This window comes from Arachis hypogaea, chromosome 5 (assembly GCF_003086295.3).
Source record: "Arachis hypogaea cultivar Tifrunner chromosome 5, arahy.Tifrunner.gnm2.J5K5, whole genome shotgun sequence".
NCBI lineage: Eukaryota > Viridiplantae > Streptophyta > Magnoliopsida > Fabales > Fabaceae > Arachis > Arachis hypogaea.
Window position 1 is genome coordinate 115,435,897 of NC_092040.1, and position 15,122 is coordinate 115,451,018.

Below are 15,122 nucleotides of genomic sequence, written 5' to 3' on the forward strand. Positions count from 1 at the left end.
TTTTCACAGATATGGAAGTATGGGGGAATACACGCATATGTGGGATAGCTTTCTGACACTGTGAGGGTGGAGAAATCTCACCGTGAGATTTGTATGAGAAGGAGAAATGAAAATTTATGCTACATGAAATCGCACATTGCGATTTGTATGATAAGGAGAAATGAGATTTTCTGCAACTGAAATCGCACCCTCCGTTTAAAGTTGGGTGTGCTACAACGGTGCAACAAATCGCATGGTGCGAGTTGTAGGGGGTGTATGTTGGTAGGAACTCGCACCCTCCGTTTTGAGTGGGGATGAAGTCTATTCCAGGAAATTGAACAGGAAATCGCATGGTGCGATTTGAGTTGTAAATATTTAGCTGTGTCATGTTAACCTAGTCGATGGGTGCGAGTTCCTTAAAATGGTCCATATAAAAGCACGCAGTAAGGAAGTAGGTCACTCGCGTCTTCTTCTTCCCCAACTTGAACGGCCGCATACTCTTCTGTTTCTTCTTTCTTATTTCCTTATTATTATCTGGTGATTCAAAATTGAACTCTACTTGCCAAATCTATGTTCTTTTCTTTTTATATGTTTGAGAGAGATGAGTGACCGAGTATTATTAAAGGTGTATTATTTTGGTCAGATTTTACTACAAACTTCGGAAGGAGTAAAATTTATATGTGAAAAACCCTTAGATGTTGTTATTCCCTTTATCATCTCATTTGAAGAGCTGAAAGGGGTGATTTCTGAAGCCATTGATTCTGAGAGAGCAAGAAAGATATCATGTATTCTATACAGATATCCCATACAGGTATTTGGTGGATTCGTCCAGTTTCAAAGCAGATATGTGACGGACGAAGCGAGCATGCAAGAGATGTTTTCAATGTATATTGAAAACCGGGCTCAGATCTCCTTCATCGAGTTGTATATTGAGTTTGAACAATCTGAGGCCGACCGAAATATTCTACGAGAAGATTATAATACTGACAGCGAAGAAGAGTTCGAAAGTAACTACCAGTTTGTTGGTCCAGATGGAGATGGAGGTGAAGATCAAGGTGAAGGAGCTACGGCGCCAGATGTAACAGAGGTGGCAAATGCACTCGCAAACGATGAGCCGTTTGAGGAGCCATCATTCATGCGAGTTTTGGATTTGGAAGCCATGCATGTTCCGGAGTTTCCGGGATATATGACTGCAGGTAGGTAAAATTTACATGAGTTTGTAAATATCATTCGCAGTTAAGGGTTAAAATCCAGTGAACCGGACCGGTTAGGTTCCGGTTCATGTCGTGCGACGGTCGAACCGGCCTTTATGGTCTAATTTTTACATGACTTGCTGGTGTTTTTGTTTTAATTAGAGTGACATAATAAGGTGTTGTCAGATTTGTAATATATGTCTCTTTATTTGATTTTTCCTATGCTGGTTGTCAAATGCAGAGATTCCTATTGTCGCAGATGGTGAGTTTGCCGTTGGTATGGAGTTCGGTTCGAGGGAAGCTGTTATTAAGGCGATAAAAGAGTATACCATACGACGAAGTGTAGACTACCGGGTGTATGAGTCTGAGCCGTTGACATTTTATGCCAAGTGTACGCAGTACGGATCAGGGTGTGATTGGCTTATCAGGGTTAGCATGATCAGCAGGAAGTACTGTTAGGTTATAAGGAGGTATAATGGTAGTCACACATGTACCCGAGCCATGATTTCACAGGACCATTCGAAGCTGGATTCTCTCACAATTGCAGAAGCGATAAAGCCATTGGTTGAGGCGGACCCGTCCTTAAAGGTAAAGTCGGTTATAGCAGAAGTGCAATCGAAGTTTAACTACACCATTAGTTATCGGAAAGCATGGCTGGCTAAGCAAAGGGTAGTAGAAAAAATATTCGGAGGTTGGGAAGCATCGTATGAAGCGTTGCCTATATGGTTTGAGGCCATGTGTCATAGGGAGCCGTCAGGTGTTGTCCATTTTGAGACTATGCCTGCTTATCAAGGGGATGAATTGGTGGGTGATATTCGAGTACTGCACCGAGTATTCTGGAGTTATTACCCCTGTATTAGGGCATTCAGACACTGTAAACCGGTTGTCCAGGTGGATGGGACTCACTTGTATGGAAAGTATAAGGGTTGTCTGCTAGTGGCAGTTTCACAAGATGGGAACAACAATATTGTCCCAATTGCGTTTGCTGTTGTGGAGGGAGAGACTTCTGATGCATGGCACTTTTTCCTAAGTAACCTTCGTCAACATGTTGTCACTCGGGATGGTATTGGTCTAATATCCGACCGACACGAATCCATCAATGCAGCTGTGGAGCGCAGTAATGGAGCTTGGTCACCTCCTAGAGCTTTTCATATGTTTTGCATCAGGCATATTGAGTCAAACTTTCTGCGGAAATTCAAGGCACCGTACCTCCAAAAATTGGTCGTCAACATTGGTAACCATTTACTAAATTTAGTTATGTTATTAATAGATTCCACCATCACGCGATTTCTTTCGACAGCTAATTTTTTTTTTTTGCTTTCCTCCAGGATATTCAAGGACGGTGCGGGAGTACGAACTGCGATACCAGCGATTGCGGGAACGGGGCGAAGCGTATACAGACTGGTTAAACCGAATTCCTCGCGAGCAGTATGCATTGGCATTTGACGGTGGATACCGATGGGGGCACATGACGACGAATCTTGTGGAATGCATCAATTCAGTGTTGAAGGGTGCACGCAATCTGCCTATAACTGCTCTTGTGAAGGCAACATTCTACAGGCTAAACGAGTTGTTCACCCGAAAAAGAGCAGAGGCAGAAGCGCGGATTAGTGCGGGGCATGTGTTCTCAGATGTCGTGAGTTCGAAGTTGCATGCAAACCAGCTTGCATCGGGGAACATTCAGGTCAGTTGCTTTGACCGCCTGAATGAGGTCTTTGAGGTGCGTGAGATGCCAAGTGGAATGGAATTTGCAGTTGATCTACGAGGACTTCGATGTGACTGCGGTGAGTTCCAGGTGGATCGGATCCCTTGCAGACATGTGTTCGCTTGTTGTGCTAACCAACGACTGGATTGGAAACTATATGTCCATGATGTGTATAAGATGGACCAGATTCGGCGGGTGTACCGAGCAAGGTTTAGGCCACTAGGTAATCCTACAACATGGCCAGCTTACAATGGACCTCGGTTCGTACCGAATCCGTACCTTAGGCGCGTCACGAAAGGTCGCCCCAAGATGACTCGCTTCTTAAATGAGATGGACACGCGAATGTTACGTCGTCCTAGGCGATGTAGGCTATGTGGAGCTGAGGGACATACTCGTAGCAGATGCCGTCAGTCATCTGGTGCAAATGCCGGCGAAAATGCTCAGTAGATTCACAGTCTCAGATGATATGATATGCGTAGCATTATATAGCATGGCATAAGTTGACAATGTGATTTAAATTGACCTGATAAATCTAACATTGTATAATATCACTCGGAAACTCGTATTTATGTAACATTGCATGACGTTTTTATTTTGCTTTTATGTTAAATTAGTAACTATTTTTAACTTATAATAATTTGGTAAGTAATTAATATGTATTATATTAATATCTACTACAAGTATTTATTAATATGTATTATTTATTAATATCGACTACTTAACAACACCAAATATTATATATGCTCGAAAAATAAAGTTGCTATTTTTATTCATCTCTTTAATGGAGAACCATCAACCATGTGTTAAAGTATTAATGGAATCTAATTGAATAAGTAGAAAACCTAGTTGGAATCTCAGTAGCAGTTTGGATCAGAGAATGTGTATGTTCTATTTCACTTAAAGCTTTTAAAGATTGTTATGTTTATTTCTTATATGTCAACATTGTACCGATCCGGAGGAACAGGATGCTCACATGTCAACATTCTTAACTTCTGCAAAGTTCATAACAAAGTATTACTCAACTTCTTAACACTTACTAGGTTACTACTAAAATAAAAATATTTTATACCACAACAACTATTGATAATAATGATAACTAATACATAAATACCTAATCAAATCTCTCCACAGTAACACATTTATCTTGAATAATATGTAATAATACCCACTAACCACCTACTACTGCATATACCATTAGTTAACTAAAGATATTTCACTGAATTATAAAAAACATTTATAACAATCACTCTATGCCTAAATTCTTTTTGGAACATCATTCATACTAACTAATTAATAGTTTCCCAAACTAAGACTAACTCACAACAACAAGAACATTTACCTTCATTCATTACAATATACCTACTTAATAATTTAAATAGAATTATAAAAATTAAATTAAACCTATTTTCAAAATTAAATTAAACCGTTGGGGCTCCAATTTTTTTTTTAATTTCCTTATATTTATATTTAAACATAAACATAACTATAAAAATTAAATTAAACCTATTCTCAATATTAGTTACAATTATAACCGTTGGGGGTCCAATTTTTTTAATTTCCTTATATTTATATTTAAACATAAACATAACTATAATAATAATACAAAACATTCAAAATTCACATTCTAAAATTTCCGTGCTCTCTATAAAAAACGTCCCAAACTTACTAAATAATAACAATAATTTCACTAACAATAATACTTATATTCTAAAAATTAATTCCAAAAATTCTATAAATCTTAAAAAATACATATAAATCCTAAAAAATAGTAATAATCATTCTATCCTATGGATATTTCTAATTTGCACTTCTAATAACAACAATCATAATAAATAAATATTTTACATTAATATTTTTAAATAAAAAAATTTAAAAACCTTAAAAAAAAACTTATATAATCAAAGTGACCGAGATAATGCATGATATGAAGCTCAGGTCGATCAACATCTCTAGTTTTATTTTTTTTGGGCATTCTTTCATGTATTGAAACATGCAGAAATGAGAGGAGGAAGATGAATAACAATGGGGGCTTCAGGTTTGAAAACGAAAGCTGGGAGAGTGATGTCTCGGAGGGTGAGAGAAGTTAATGCATGAGTGAGGGAGCTGTTATAAGGGCACCGAATTGGGGTGGCTCCTGCTACGCGACACGTGTCTTCGGTGGTGGCAATCGCACGGTCAGATTTGCTGGACGGAACTCGCACGGTGAGATTTGCTTAGTGGAACTCGCACGGTGCGAGTTGGGTGGTCACTGACACCACACTCTCGTCATTCCCCTCCCTCCCCCATAACGGCGTCTGTTAGAAGTTCCGGTACCATATTGAAATTAAAAAGCCTATTATTGTTATTGAAAAGAGGAGCTTCGCTGGAAGAAAATGGAGGAAACAGTGTTGGCAGCAAAGTGAGCCATTCATTTGAGAAGATGACGATGAAGATTGTGGGCCCCACTCTCTTTGTCCACACACGCCATTCTCTATCCATCCATCGCTCCCTATTTTCTATTTCATTTTCCACTTCCAATTTCCAACTTAAACAATAAACATATATTCATATTTATTTACTACCAACTACTTATTTTATTTTATTTTATTTTATTTTATTTTCCATTGAAACACAGTTAGTACCTTATCTCCCTGCTTCTACTCAGGTTTCAACTCTCAACCTCTTCAATTTCAATACTCTCTCTCTCTCTCTCACAGATTCATCTTCGATTATCTAAACATCTCTTTGACTTTTGTGTCAGCTAAATTATGGCTTCGAATCCTGAAAAGGATATTCCTGCTGGTATGTTTATCCCTCCCTCCGCTCTTTTTTCTTCCTCCAATTACAAGTGGATTTATAGTTCTTTAATAAACAAGGGATTTAAAGTTTTAAACTATGCTCTTGAATCTTGATAGATGATGCATAAGTCATATTGAGTTATATATTTTTCTGTTTAGATGTGTGAACTTGGAATTGGAATCTTAGAATTGTTGTACATGAATTACCAGATGTGTTTGCATTTGTATGTAGGTTTCACAAAGATATTGGAGTTGCAGTCATTTATCAATACAAACTACTTGCTTCATAAAGTTTTGACTTTTGGTTGATGAATCTTTACCAAAAAATTAACATGTTGAGATTTTCTTAGATGACAAAGCTGGCACAGCAGAGAACACAAATCCCAAGGATGAAACATCCTCTGCAGATTCACAGGCTGGACGAACTTCTGGACCTGCAACTGGGTTTCCAGCCAACCCTTTCGATTTCTCTGCCATGTCTGGTCTTCTCAATGTATATCACTGTTTCCTTTCTTTTTGTATTTTGTCATATGCTTATATCTATCATACCTTTTGTATTTATTGATATTATGGATATTTTATACATTGAGTATGATTTTTGGATGCAATTTGAGCATGTCACTGCTTAATGAGGTCGCTGTTTTCATCAATTTGTGTCTTTCCAACCCTATGGTTGGAATGCCATGATTTATAAGGGAAAGAAAATGTGAACTTTTTCAGTGATCTTACTGTTGGCACTGAAACTTAAGTAGTTATTCCTAATTCATATATTCTATGTGTACTCCAAAATCTATCACCAAATCAGTTACCAGTGTATAATACATATTCAAATACAAAATACACATTGAAAGTATGTTGAAATCAATTCATTTTACAATTCCGTTGTGTTCCAAACACACCCTTAAGGTTTGTCTAATTGAAATCCATTTATGAATCTCAAAGAATTTGTATTCCATAATTGCTATTTCTTGATAAGCGCTTACTAATACTAAAATGCGGAATTCATAGGATCCAAGCATCAAAGAATTGGCTGAACAGATAGCAAAAGATCCATCATTCAATCAGATGGCTGAGCAGCTTCAGAAGAGCTTTCAAGGTGCACCACAGGAGGGTATCCCCAACTTTGATAATCAGCAATATTATCAAACCATGCAACAAGTTATGCAGAATCCTAATTTTATGACCATGGCTGAACGTTTGGGTAATGCATTGATGCAGGTATTTGTTTTTTATTAAACTTCTCCATTATATTCTTTGTTCCATGGCAGTATTTCCAGTTATAAAATGTATATATGCCGTCTCATGTCTATTTTGCAGGATCCATCAATGTCTGCCATGCTTGAAAGTTTTACAAATCCAACAAACAAAGAACAGCTTGAAGAGAGAATGGCACGCATCAAGGACGATCCATCTTTGAAACATATCTTAGACGAGATAGAGAACGGCGGTCCTGCTGCTATGATGAAGTTTAGACACTAACATATCTTTCTGTTATCTTCTACTGTTTTTAAAATTTCGATATGTTTTGAAGTGATAAATTTCATGCAGATACTGGAATAACGAGGAGGCTTTACGGAAGTTGGGGCAAGCAATGGGCCTTCCAACTTCTGCAGATGCAGCTGCTTCTGCTGAAAATCCAGGGGCAGATGAGACTGAAGATGTGGGAAATGAAGATGAATCACTTGTTCATCACACTGCTAGTATTGGTGATGTGGAGGTACTATGTCAATACAACACTTTCTGTATATGTACACATGCTTTGAACCTTTTTGCCTTCTTTTAAAGAATCATGAATATTTATGTTTTGGTTGTAGTTATCCTCAAAATTCCTTCCACTTTCATTTCTTATGTTATTTGAAAAGAATTCCTCTTGTAAGGTTGTGGAGGGAACAAAGAAATAGTCTAAGTAGGAACTTGGGTATCATTTCATTTGCAGAATCCTGTAGGTTAAAACCTTCTAATTTTCTATAAACCAACCCCGTGTTAAATTAATGGAAATCAGGTGTGTATTAAGTTTGTATTTTGCATATCATTGTGTTGCAATGGGTTGTTTGCTTAATTTCTTTTGTTAACTTTGAAGGAACATAAACTAAACAGAACTAAAATTGTCTGTATTATTGAGTGTTTATTTGATTGTTAACCTTCATGCAGCTGATCTTATATTGTCCAATTTAGCCATTGTTGTATCTGGGCATAATTTGAAAAATAAAAAATTGACAGCTAACATTTTATTTAATCAAATAGGGCTTGAAAAATGCACTAGCCTCTGGTGGCGACAAGGATGAAGAAGATGCCGAGGGAAGAACTGCTTTACATTTTGCATGTGGATATGGCGAGGTATACTAGTATTAAAGTTCCTCCTTGGTTCTCTCCTACAAAGCTGCACACACAAAATAAAAGAGAATCAGGAATGTAAATTTTATGACTATCATTAGGCTCTTGCTTTCTATGGCTTAACGGACACAGTTGATATGATTCCAGGTGAAGTGTGCACAAGTTCTGATTGAGGCTGGAGCAAAAGTGGATGCTTTGGATAAGAATAAGAACACAGCTCTTCATTATGCAGCTGGTTATGGCAGGAAGGAGTGTGTTGCCCTACTCCTTGAAAATGGTGCTGCAGTGTAAGTATCAAGTATAATTAGTCTTTTCAGATTGTGCTTAATTAGTATAATTTGTTTGTCCTTAATTACCTCTTTCAATTTGCAGTACTCTCCAGAACATGGACGGTAAAACTCCTATAGATGTTGCGAAGCTAAACAATCAAAGTGATGTCTTAGAGCTGCTTGAAAAAGATGCTTTCCTGTAGTTGTAAGCCATAATGAATGCCATGTTGTAAGCAACAAAGAAAAAAAGTGGGAAAAAAAAGAAGGGAAATGAGAGGAAAAGTTGCCATGTGAGTGATATGATATCTTTTGGTTTTATCCAAGTTTAATTTGTTGCGTGTAAAAACTATATTGATTCCTTTGTAAGTGTTGGATGTCAGTCCATCATAAAATTTGATCTCTCTGTAACTTGTTATGCGTGGATTGTGTTACACTGCATGCTTTTGTAGTATTTTGTAGTATTCATCCTTGATACCTAATGCGTTCATGAATAAATTAGCTCGAGATTTATAAGAGTAATTTTATAGTTTTTTAATAAAAGAAAATAGTAATTACTACAACTAGTATGTTTATGATAACAATAATAGTTTGGATATAATTCAAAGCTTCAAAACTAATGTTAAACAACATTGAATAGAACTTTTATGAGTAAGGCTTGGATTGGTAAAACTTTTGGAAGAGGTGTTTGTGCTTTTTAAAAGTTCAAGTTTCTCATTTTGTGTTTGGTAAATAAAAAAGATGACAGTTTCTAAAAGATCGGATATTTTTGAATGCACTTAAAGTAGAGCTTTTTAAAGTTGGCATGTGTTTTTAAAAATGTAAAAGTCTAATATAACCTCATATGTTAATTAATTTCAAATTTAATGCTTACATTTATGTTTATTATAGTGTTTTTAAATTGTAAAAGTTATTTTACCAAATATAATTATTTTTTTGTATTTATTGAAAGTTTTTTTTAATTTGATTTACCAAACATAAATGTTATAACTTTTAAAAAATTATCCTTTAAAAATTATATTTTTTTTGAAAGAAAGCTCAACACACTCAGTGGAGTGTACATAATCAAAAAATAAATGCTACCCAACCCCTATGTCATCTCGGACATAGTCATCAACAACGACTTAGTTTTAATGCCACTCTTTAGAACAACAAAACGATCTAGCAACGCAATCCACCGCAATTGTTGCCTTATTCTGAAAAATGTGTTCATTTCTACACAACCAGACATTTCATATAATTGGAAAGAATCCCACTAACTATGTTTTAGGCTCGTCTCTTCTCATAGGCATCATCCTCCAACACTAGAGTGTTCTTTTATAGTTCATGTGATACTCCAAACACGACCCACATGAGTAATTCATGCACACCATACCTGCTAAGCAAACTCACACGTAATAAACAAATGTTATACAGATTCAACTTCCTTGTTACACATAACACAAATGTTATTATTCCAATCAATGATACCCAATCTACTCAAACAGTCTTTTGTATTGACTCGCTCTACTAGTACGAACCAAGTAAGCAGCTCAACTCAAGGGGGCACTAGTCCTTTCTAGATTCCATTTGTGAATTTGTATATATCTAAGGATATCATCGATCAGAGTTTGTTCCTGCAAAACCTACACAAATGAGTTAGTAGTATAAACGCTTTTCTTGTCAAATTTTCACATCACTCTATCTTGTACTCCTGCTATCAATGTCACAACATGCAAGATATCACACAGTTGATTCAAGTTGTCAAATTTTATAAACTATTTTTAAAAAATAAAAATTTTATCAAACTAAGTCTAAATACATTGTTAGTGGTAAGGGTAACTTACCATACAATAAAACTTGAGAATATATTCTTTAATGATAAAAGTTGACATAAATAATAATATTGTGATATATAAATTTTCCACACTAGTTTGAAAGATGATACTTAATAAAATACATAACAGAAAAAATGAATTATATTAAAATTACGAGAGTTTGTTCTATACAAATGCTAACAATGTAAAAAGTTAATTTCTTTTTTTGTAATTAAATTTTACTGTAGGATTATAGTAACAATGAGAGGAATTAGAATTAGAATTAAATAGAAATTACGATATTTAATATTTATATTTATCACTGTTAAAATTAGAAATTAATTTTGACGTGAGAGGATGTGGGTAACAGAGAATCACATGATATAGAGTTGGCCATTCATATGACAGAAAAGTTGAATTTTGAGGGCCCAATCCATATCATTATCATATTCACCTCTCTCTCTGTTTCAGCTGTTCAGCTCAGTAAAACAACTTAACAACAGTAACTAATAATTAATAAATAGATAATACTCGTAGCTTAGTCTGAAAACTTCAAACCCTCAAAACTTAAAGGGGTTTGGTTTTGTTTCGCTTCCACTGTGTCTCACTCACTCTTCGCTTTCAATTCATCCATTCCCAATCAGAATCAGAATCAGGTCTCAGCTTCGAACCTCTTTCCTTACTCTTCCATTTCTTATAATTTGATCTTCATTCTAATCGTACCCTAATATCTCCTTCTCTTTGTTTCAGCTGCTTCTTCCGCTATGGCTTCCACTTCCCAAAAGGAAATCATTTCTGGTTATACCTCTATTACTATTCCTATTTCATTTCTGTATTGTTCGCCGCGCACCGCGGTTTCTAGATTTGTAGCTGTAATTACATCTGTATCAGTTTCTAATTTCACACTTTGTTCTTGGATTCGTTTCTTTCTTCCCCCAATTCCGTGATATTTTTTTTTAATCTATTCCAAGTCGAACTTTGATCCATGGTTTTTCCATTCTTTGTTTCTCTGTAGATTGTGAAAATCAATTCATTATGCTTGTTGTGCATCGAATTTAGGATATGGCTTTGGTAAAAATTTTCCTGCGTTATTAGGATACGATCATACGAAGACTGGCAATTTTGGCATTTACTTTGGTAATTGAAAGTCTCTATATATATTCGCAGATTCTTTTATGAAATCAAAACTAGAGAGGAAATTAGTATTACCTCTTGGTTCCTCTGGCTCCCTTCTCGTTTCTTTCATGATTTTATAATACCTGCTGTTATTACTTAGGATCTGTTTTTGTCTACCGTTTCCTTTTAGTGGAAACCACCATGTGAACGTTCTATTCCATTTTGTTAAATTTTTTGTTATTTTGTATGTGTATGTGTGTCTGGTGTGTGTTTTTCGTTGTATATTTCCTAGATTGTTATCGTTAATCTCTCCTCACCATTCAGTTGTTTTTGTACTTACAATGTTAAATAACTGTCTTGGGTTCTTGGATCTTAAATTGCGTTAGTTTAACACGGGTGAATATTTTATTAGATGGCAAGGCTGCTGCAGCAGAGAAGAAAAATTCCAAGGATGAAACATCTTCGAAAGATTCACAGGGAGGACAAAAAGCTGCTTCTGAATCTTTTGTTTGTTTAGATGAAAAGGCTGCTGCAGCAGAGAATAAAAACTCCAAGGATGAAACATCTTCAAAAGATTCACAGGGAGGACAAAGAGCTACTTCTGGATCTGCACCTGGGTTTCCACCCAACCCTTTTGATTTCTCCGCAATGTCTGGTTTGCTCAATGTATGTCATTGTCTCTTTTATTTTGATATTGTACTATATATATTATGTCTGCTGGAATTACGAAAAGATTGGCCATGTTATTGTTAATGAGCATTTTCATTTCACTTTATGGGCATGTTCCATCTTATAGAAAATCTTATTTTTGTACATGCCAGTTTTTTTGGATCTTAGTGGTGCATTGTTTTGAAGCCAATAGTGAGACAACAATATAACCCATGCATTTCAAGTCCATATTACTAATGCTTAAAATCCGGAATGCATAGGATCCAAGTATCAAGGAACTGGCTGAGCAGATAGCAAAAGACCCATCGTTCAATCAAATGGCCGAGCAGCTTCAGAAAACTTTTCATGGTGCAACACAGGATAGTATCCCTAGCTTCGATAATCAGCAATATTATTCTACCATGCAGCAGGTGATGCAGAATCCTAACTTCATGACCATGGCTGAGCGCCTGGGTAATGCATTGATGCAGGTATTTATAAACTCCCTGTACTCTGTTATATAAAATATCTATTGGTTGATAACATATCTATACTGTCTATCTCAGGATCCATCTATGTCTTCCATGCTTGAAAGTCTTACTAGTCCTTCAAATAAAGATCAGCTTGAGGAGAGAATGGCACGCATAAAAGAAGATCCATCTTTGAAGCATATTTTAGATGAGATAGAGACTGGTGGTCCTGCTGCTATGATGAGGTTTAGATGGCAAAATTTCTTATCTTTTTGGCCTATTTCCAAATTTCTCAGTTCACTGTTTTCTGAATTTTAAATAGTTTCTGAAGTGTTTCTCTTTTGTGCAGATATTGGAATGATGAGGACGTTTTGCGGAAGTTGGGACAGGCCATGGTGCCAAATTCTGGAGAAGCAGCTGCTTCTGCTGAAAATGCTGTGCCAGATGAGACAGAAGATGTGGGTGAAGATGAATCAATTGTTCATCAAACTGCTAGTGTGGGTGATGTGGAGGTACTGCACCCCTCCCCCCGGTTCCCCTCTTCTCTCTCTCTCTCTCTCTCTCTCTCTGTGTGTGTGTGTGTGTGTGTGTGTGTGTGTGTGTGTGTATAGAATCAATTTTGCCATTTGGAGGAAATCATATATATATTATTAAATTCATGCATTCTTTTATTATTCTGGGTATGATTTAGCAAGCTATATGAGAACTAAAACTTTACACATTTCAATTAGGGCTTGAAAAATGCTCTAGCCTCTGGCGCTGACAAGGACGAAGAAGATTCAGAGGGAAGAACTGCTTTACATTTTTCCTGTGGATATGGAGAGGTATGCTAATATGCAGTAAAATACTTTCTCATCTTTTACATCTTATTTTCTTGTTTCTTGTAAATTTGTAATTTTGGTAGCAATGGAGGATTTAAAGCATTGGTGGTTGTGGTTGTGGTAAAGGAGGTAGCTAGTGGCAATAATAGCTGTGGAGTGTGGATGGTGCTATATGGTACTGACATTCTCTGAGCTTCCTGTTTCTTCCAAGTTGTGTGAGAAGCAAAGGAAACCTCATCGGGAACTAGAAGTTTAGGGTTATAGCTAGGCTCTTCTATGACTGAAATCTGAAATGATGCTCTTGATATTACTCCAGGTGAAGTGTGCACAAATTCTCCTTGAGGCAGGCGCAAAAGTAGATGCTTTGGATAAGAATAAGAACACGGCTCTTCATTATGCAGCTGGTTATGGCAGGAAGGAATGTGTTGCCCTTCTCCTTGAAAATGGTGCTGCAGTGTAAGTAACGTCAGATTATCGCTTTTGATAATTTCTAACTCTTCATGCCAATTTAATAAACTATGTGCACAAATGGATACAATCTTTAAATTGTTCATCCTACTTTGTTTCTTATCTCGTCCAATATGCAGCACTCTCCAGAACATGGACGGGAAAACTCCAATAGATGTTGCGAAGCTAAACAATCAAAATGATGTTCTAAAGCTGCTCGAAAAAGATGCTTTCCTGTAATGGCAAGGCACAGTGGCATGCGATCACCAAGTAGGAAAAAGAAACCGAGGGTAAAAGAGAGGCATCATCGTGACTTTTACTTTTTTTAAATATTTCGGTGTGTTAAAACTAAATTCCTTTTAGAGGATGGGATTACACCGCGAATTTTTTTTTTAAATATACTTATGTAAACTTGTAATGCATGGGTTGTCGCACTGCATTATTTTTACGTAGTGGCATGAAGAAATTATTTTTGTCGTTAGTTCATATCGACTACTTGTTTTCATTTGCGAGGTTCTAGTGAGACTGTCTCCCATTCAACCAACAATAAGAAAGACAAGGGATTAGGGAAAAAGTTTTTTAAAGTTTGGAATATTTCGATCTACTGCGTGTTTTGAACCTAAAATGTTAAATCTTTTTAAGAACTCCCAGCTAATATAAAGTTATTCAAAAATGTAACATGAATACAAAAAATTAATTGTTAAAATAGTTAGTATGTATTTGTATATAAACATATATAATTTATTTTTAATGTGTATTTTATATTTTAATATGTATTTTATTTGATTGAGTTATTGGCTAAATTTTTATAGGAATCACGCAAATAAAGATATTTAAAATGTGTTTTTTTAAAAATATTTTTTAGTAATTAAAATTCAATACATATAACTAATTAAATCGTGTAATTTTTGTCAAAATTAGATCTAACATTAATTTGGCCAAAAACTTGATGAACTAAATTTTAAACTGATTTAAATTAATATTTTTTATAAAAATTAACTGCAATATCTTTATTATAAAAAATGATAAAATATTTTTATTTTATACATATATATATATATATATATATATATATATATATATATGAGTATTTTAGTTATTTGCTATAATAGGGGTATTGTAGTTATTTCTCAAAAAATATTAATTTAGATTGGTTTAAAAATCGCGATTTTTTTGCCAAATCAGTTTTTTCGATCTAATTATGATAAAAATAATACAGTTTATTCGATTATATATATTAAATTTTAATTATTAAGAAATATCGTTTAAAAATGACGTTTTAGACGTCTCTGAGTGAGAGTGGCTCCCAATTTTTATATACATGTAATATAATTATACAACAATGCATACAAAAATATCCCATCCAAAATTCATTATCATCTCATCATACATGTCAATTTATACTAATACATAATGTCATGTATATCTTGTATTTTGTATATACTTTGTATCGGTTAAATTTATTTATTCAAATTTATTCATATCTTAATTTCAGTTATTTCAAATTTAATATAATTTTAATCTATCAAACACAGACACTTTGTTGAATTAATGAGTCTGATATGCATGT

General features: G+C 35.2%; 3 protein-coding genes across 3 annotated transcripts; all 3 read left to right on the plus strand.

Annotated features, from left to right (window-relative positions):
- The first annotated feature begins 580 nt into the window (after window positions 1–580).
- Window positions 581–3,324, plus strand: LOC112804063 (uncharacterized). Its single transcript, XM_072196146.1, has 5 exons — window positions 581–1,034; window positions 1,414–1,601; window positions 1,686–1,976; window positions 2,064–2,406; window positions 2,501–3,324. Exons 1-5 carry the CDS (start codon window positions 581–583, stop codon window positions 3,322–3,324), a joined length of 2,100 nt encoding a protein of 699 aa, XP_072052247.1.
- Window positions 3,325–4,884: 1,560 nt separating this feature from the next.
- Window positions 4,885–8,665, plus strand: LOC112803110 (ankyrin repeat domain-containing protein 2B). Its single transcript, XM_025846601.3, has 9 exons — window positions 4,885–5,521; window positions 5,618–5,658; window positions 6,005–6,147; window positions 6,663–6,872; window positions 6,972–7,120; window positions 7,203–7,371; window positions 7,899–7,991; window positions 8,136–8,275; window positions 8,361–8,665. The coding sequence occupies exons 2-9, from the start codon at window positions 5,625–5,627 to the stop codon at window positions 8,458–8,460; spliced, it is 1,038 nt and encodes a 345-aa protein (XP_025702386.1). The 5' UTR covers window positions 4,885–5,521; window positions 5,618–5,624; the 3' UTR covers window positions 8,461–8,665.
- A 1,793-nt stretch (window positions 8,666–10,458) lies between these two features.
- LOC112803111 (ankyrin repeat domain-containing protein 2B) lies at window positions 10,459–14,033 on the plus strand. Its single transcript, XM_025846602.3, has 9 exons — window positions 10,459–10,706; window positions 10,801–10,848; window positions 11,579–11,832; window positions 12,096–12,305; window positions 12,381–12,529; window positions 12,634–12,796; window positions 13,016–13,108; window positions 13,422–13,561; window positions 13,693–14,033. The coding sequence occupies exons 2-9, from the start codon at window positions 10,815–10,817 to the stop codon at window positions 13,790–13,792; spliced, it is 1,143 nt and encodes a 380-aa protein (XP_025702387.1). The 5' UTR covers window positions 10,459–10,706; window positions 10,801–10,814; the 3' UTR covers window positions 13,793–14,033.
- Window positions 14,034–15,122: the final 1,089 nt, after the last annotated feature.

Excerpts from the sequence above, each read along its gene's own strand:
- LOC112804063 (XM_072196146.1), top strand. The coding sequence starts at position 581 with ATGAGTGACCGAGTATTATTAAAGGTGTATTATTTTGGTCAGATTTTA. Across the intron at positions 1,977-2,063 it reads CTTATCAAGGGGATGAATTG|GTGGATGGGACTCACTTGTA; the intron begins GTGGGTGATATT and ends CCGGTTGTCCAG. Across the intron at positions 2,407-2,500 it reads AAAATTGGTCGTCAACATTG|GATATTCAAGGACGGTGCGG; the intron begins GTAACCATTTAC and ends GCTTTCCTCCAG.
- LOC112803110 (XM_025846601.3), top strand. The coding sequence starts at position 5,625 with ATGGCTTCGAATCCTGAAAAGGATATTCCTGCTG. Across the intron at positions 6,148-6,662 it reads CCATGTCTGGTCTTCTCAAT|GATCCAAGCATCAAAGAATT; the intron begins GTATATCACTGT and ends CGGAATTCATAG. Across the intron at positions 8,276-8,360 it reads CTTGAAAATGGTGCTGCAGT|TACTCTCCAGAACATGGACG; the intron begins GTAAGTATCAAG and ends TTCAATTTGCAG.
- LOC112803111 (XM_025846602.3), top strand. The coding sequence starts at position 10,815 with ATGGCTTCCACTTCCCAAAAGGAAATCATTTCTG. Across the intron at positions 12,530-12,633 it reads GGTCCTGCTGCTATGATGAG|ATATTGGAATGATGAGGACG; the intron begins GTTTAGATGGCA and ends TCTTTTGTGCAG. Across the intron at positions 13,562-13,692 it reads CTTGAAAATGGTGCTGCAGT|CACTCTCCAGAACATGGACG; the intron begins GTAAGTAACGTC and ends TCCAATATGCAG.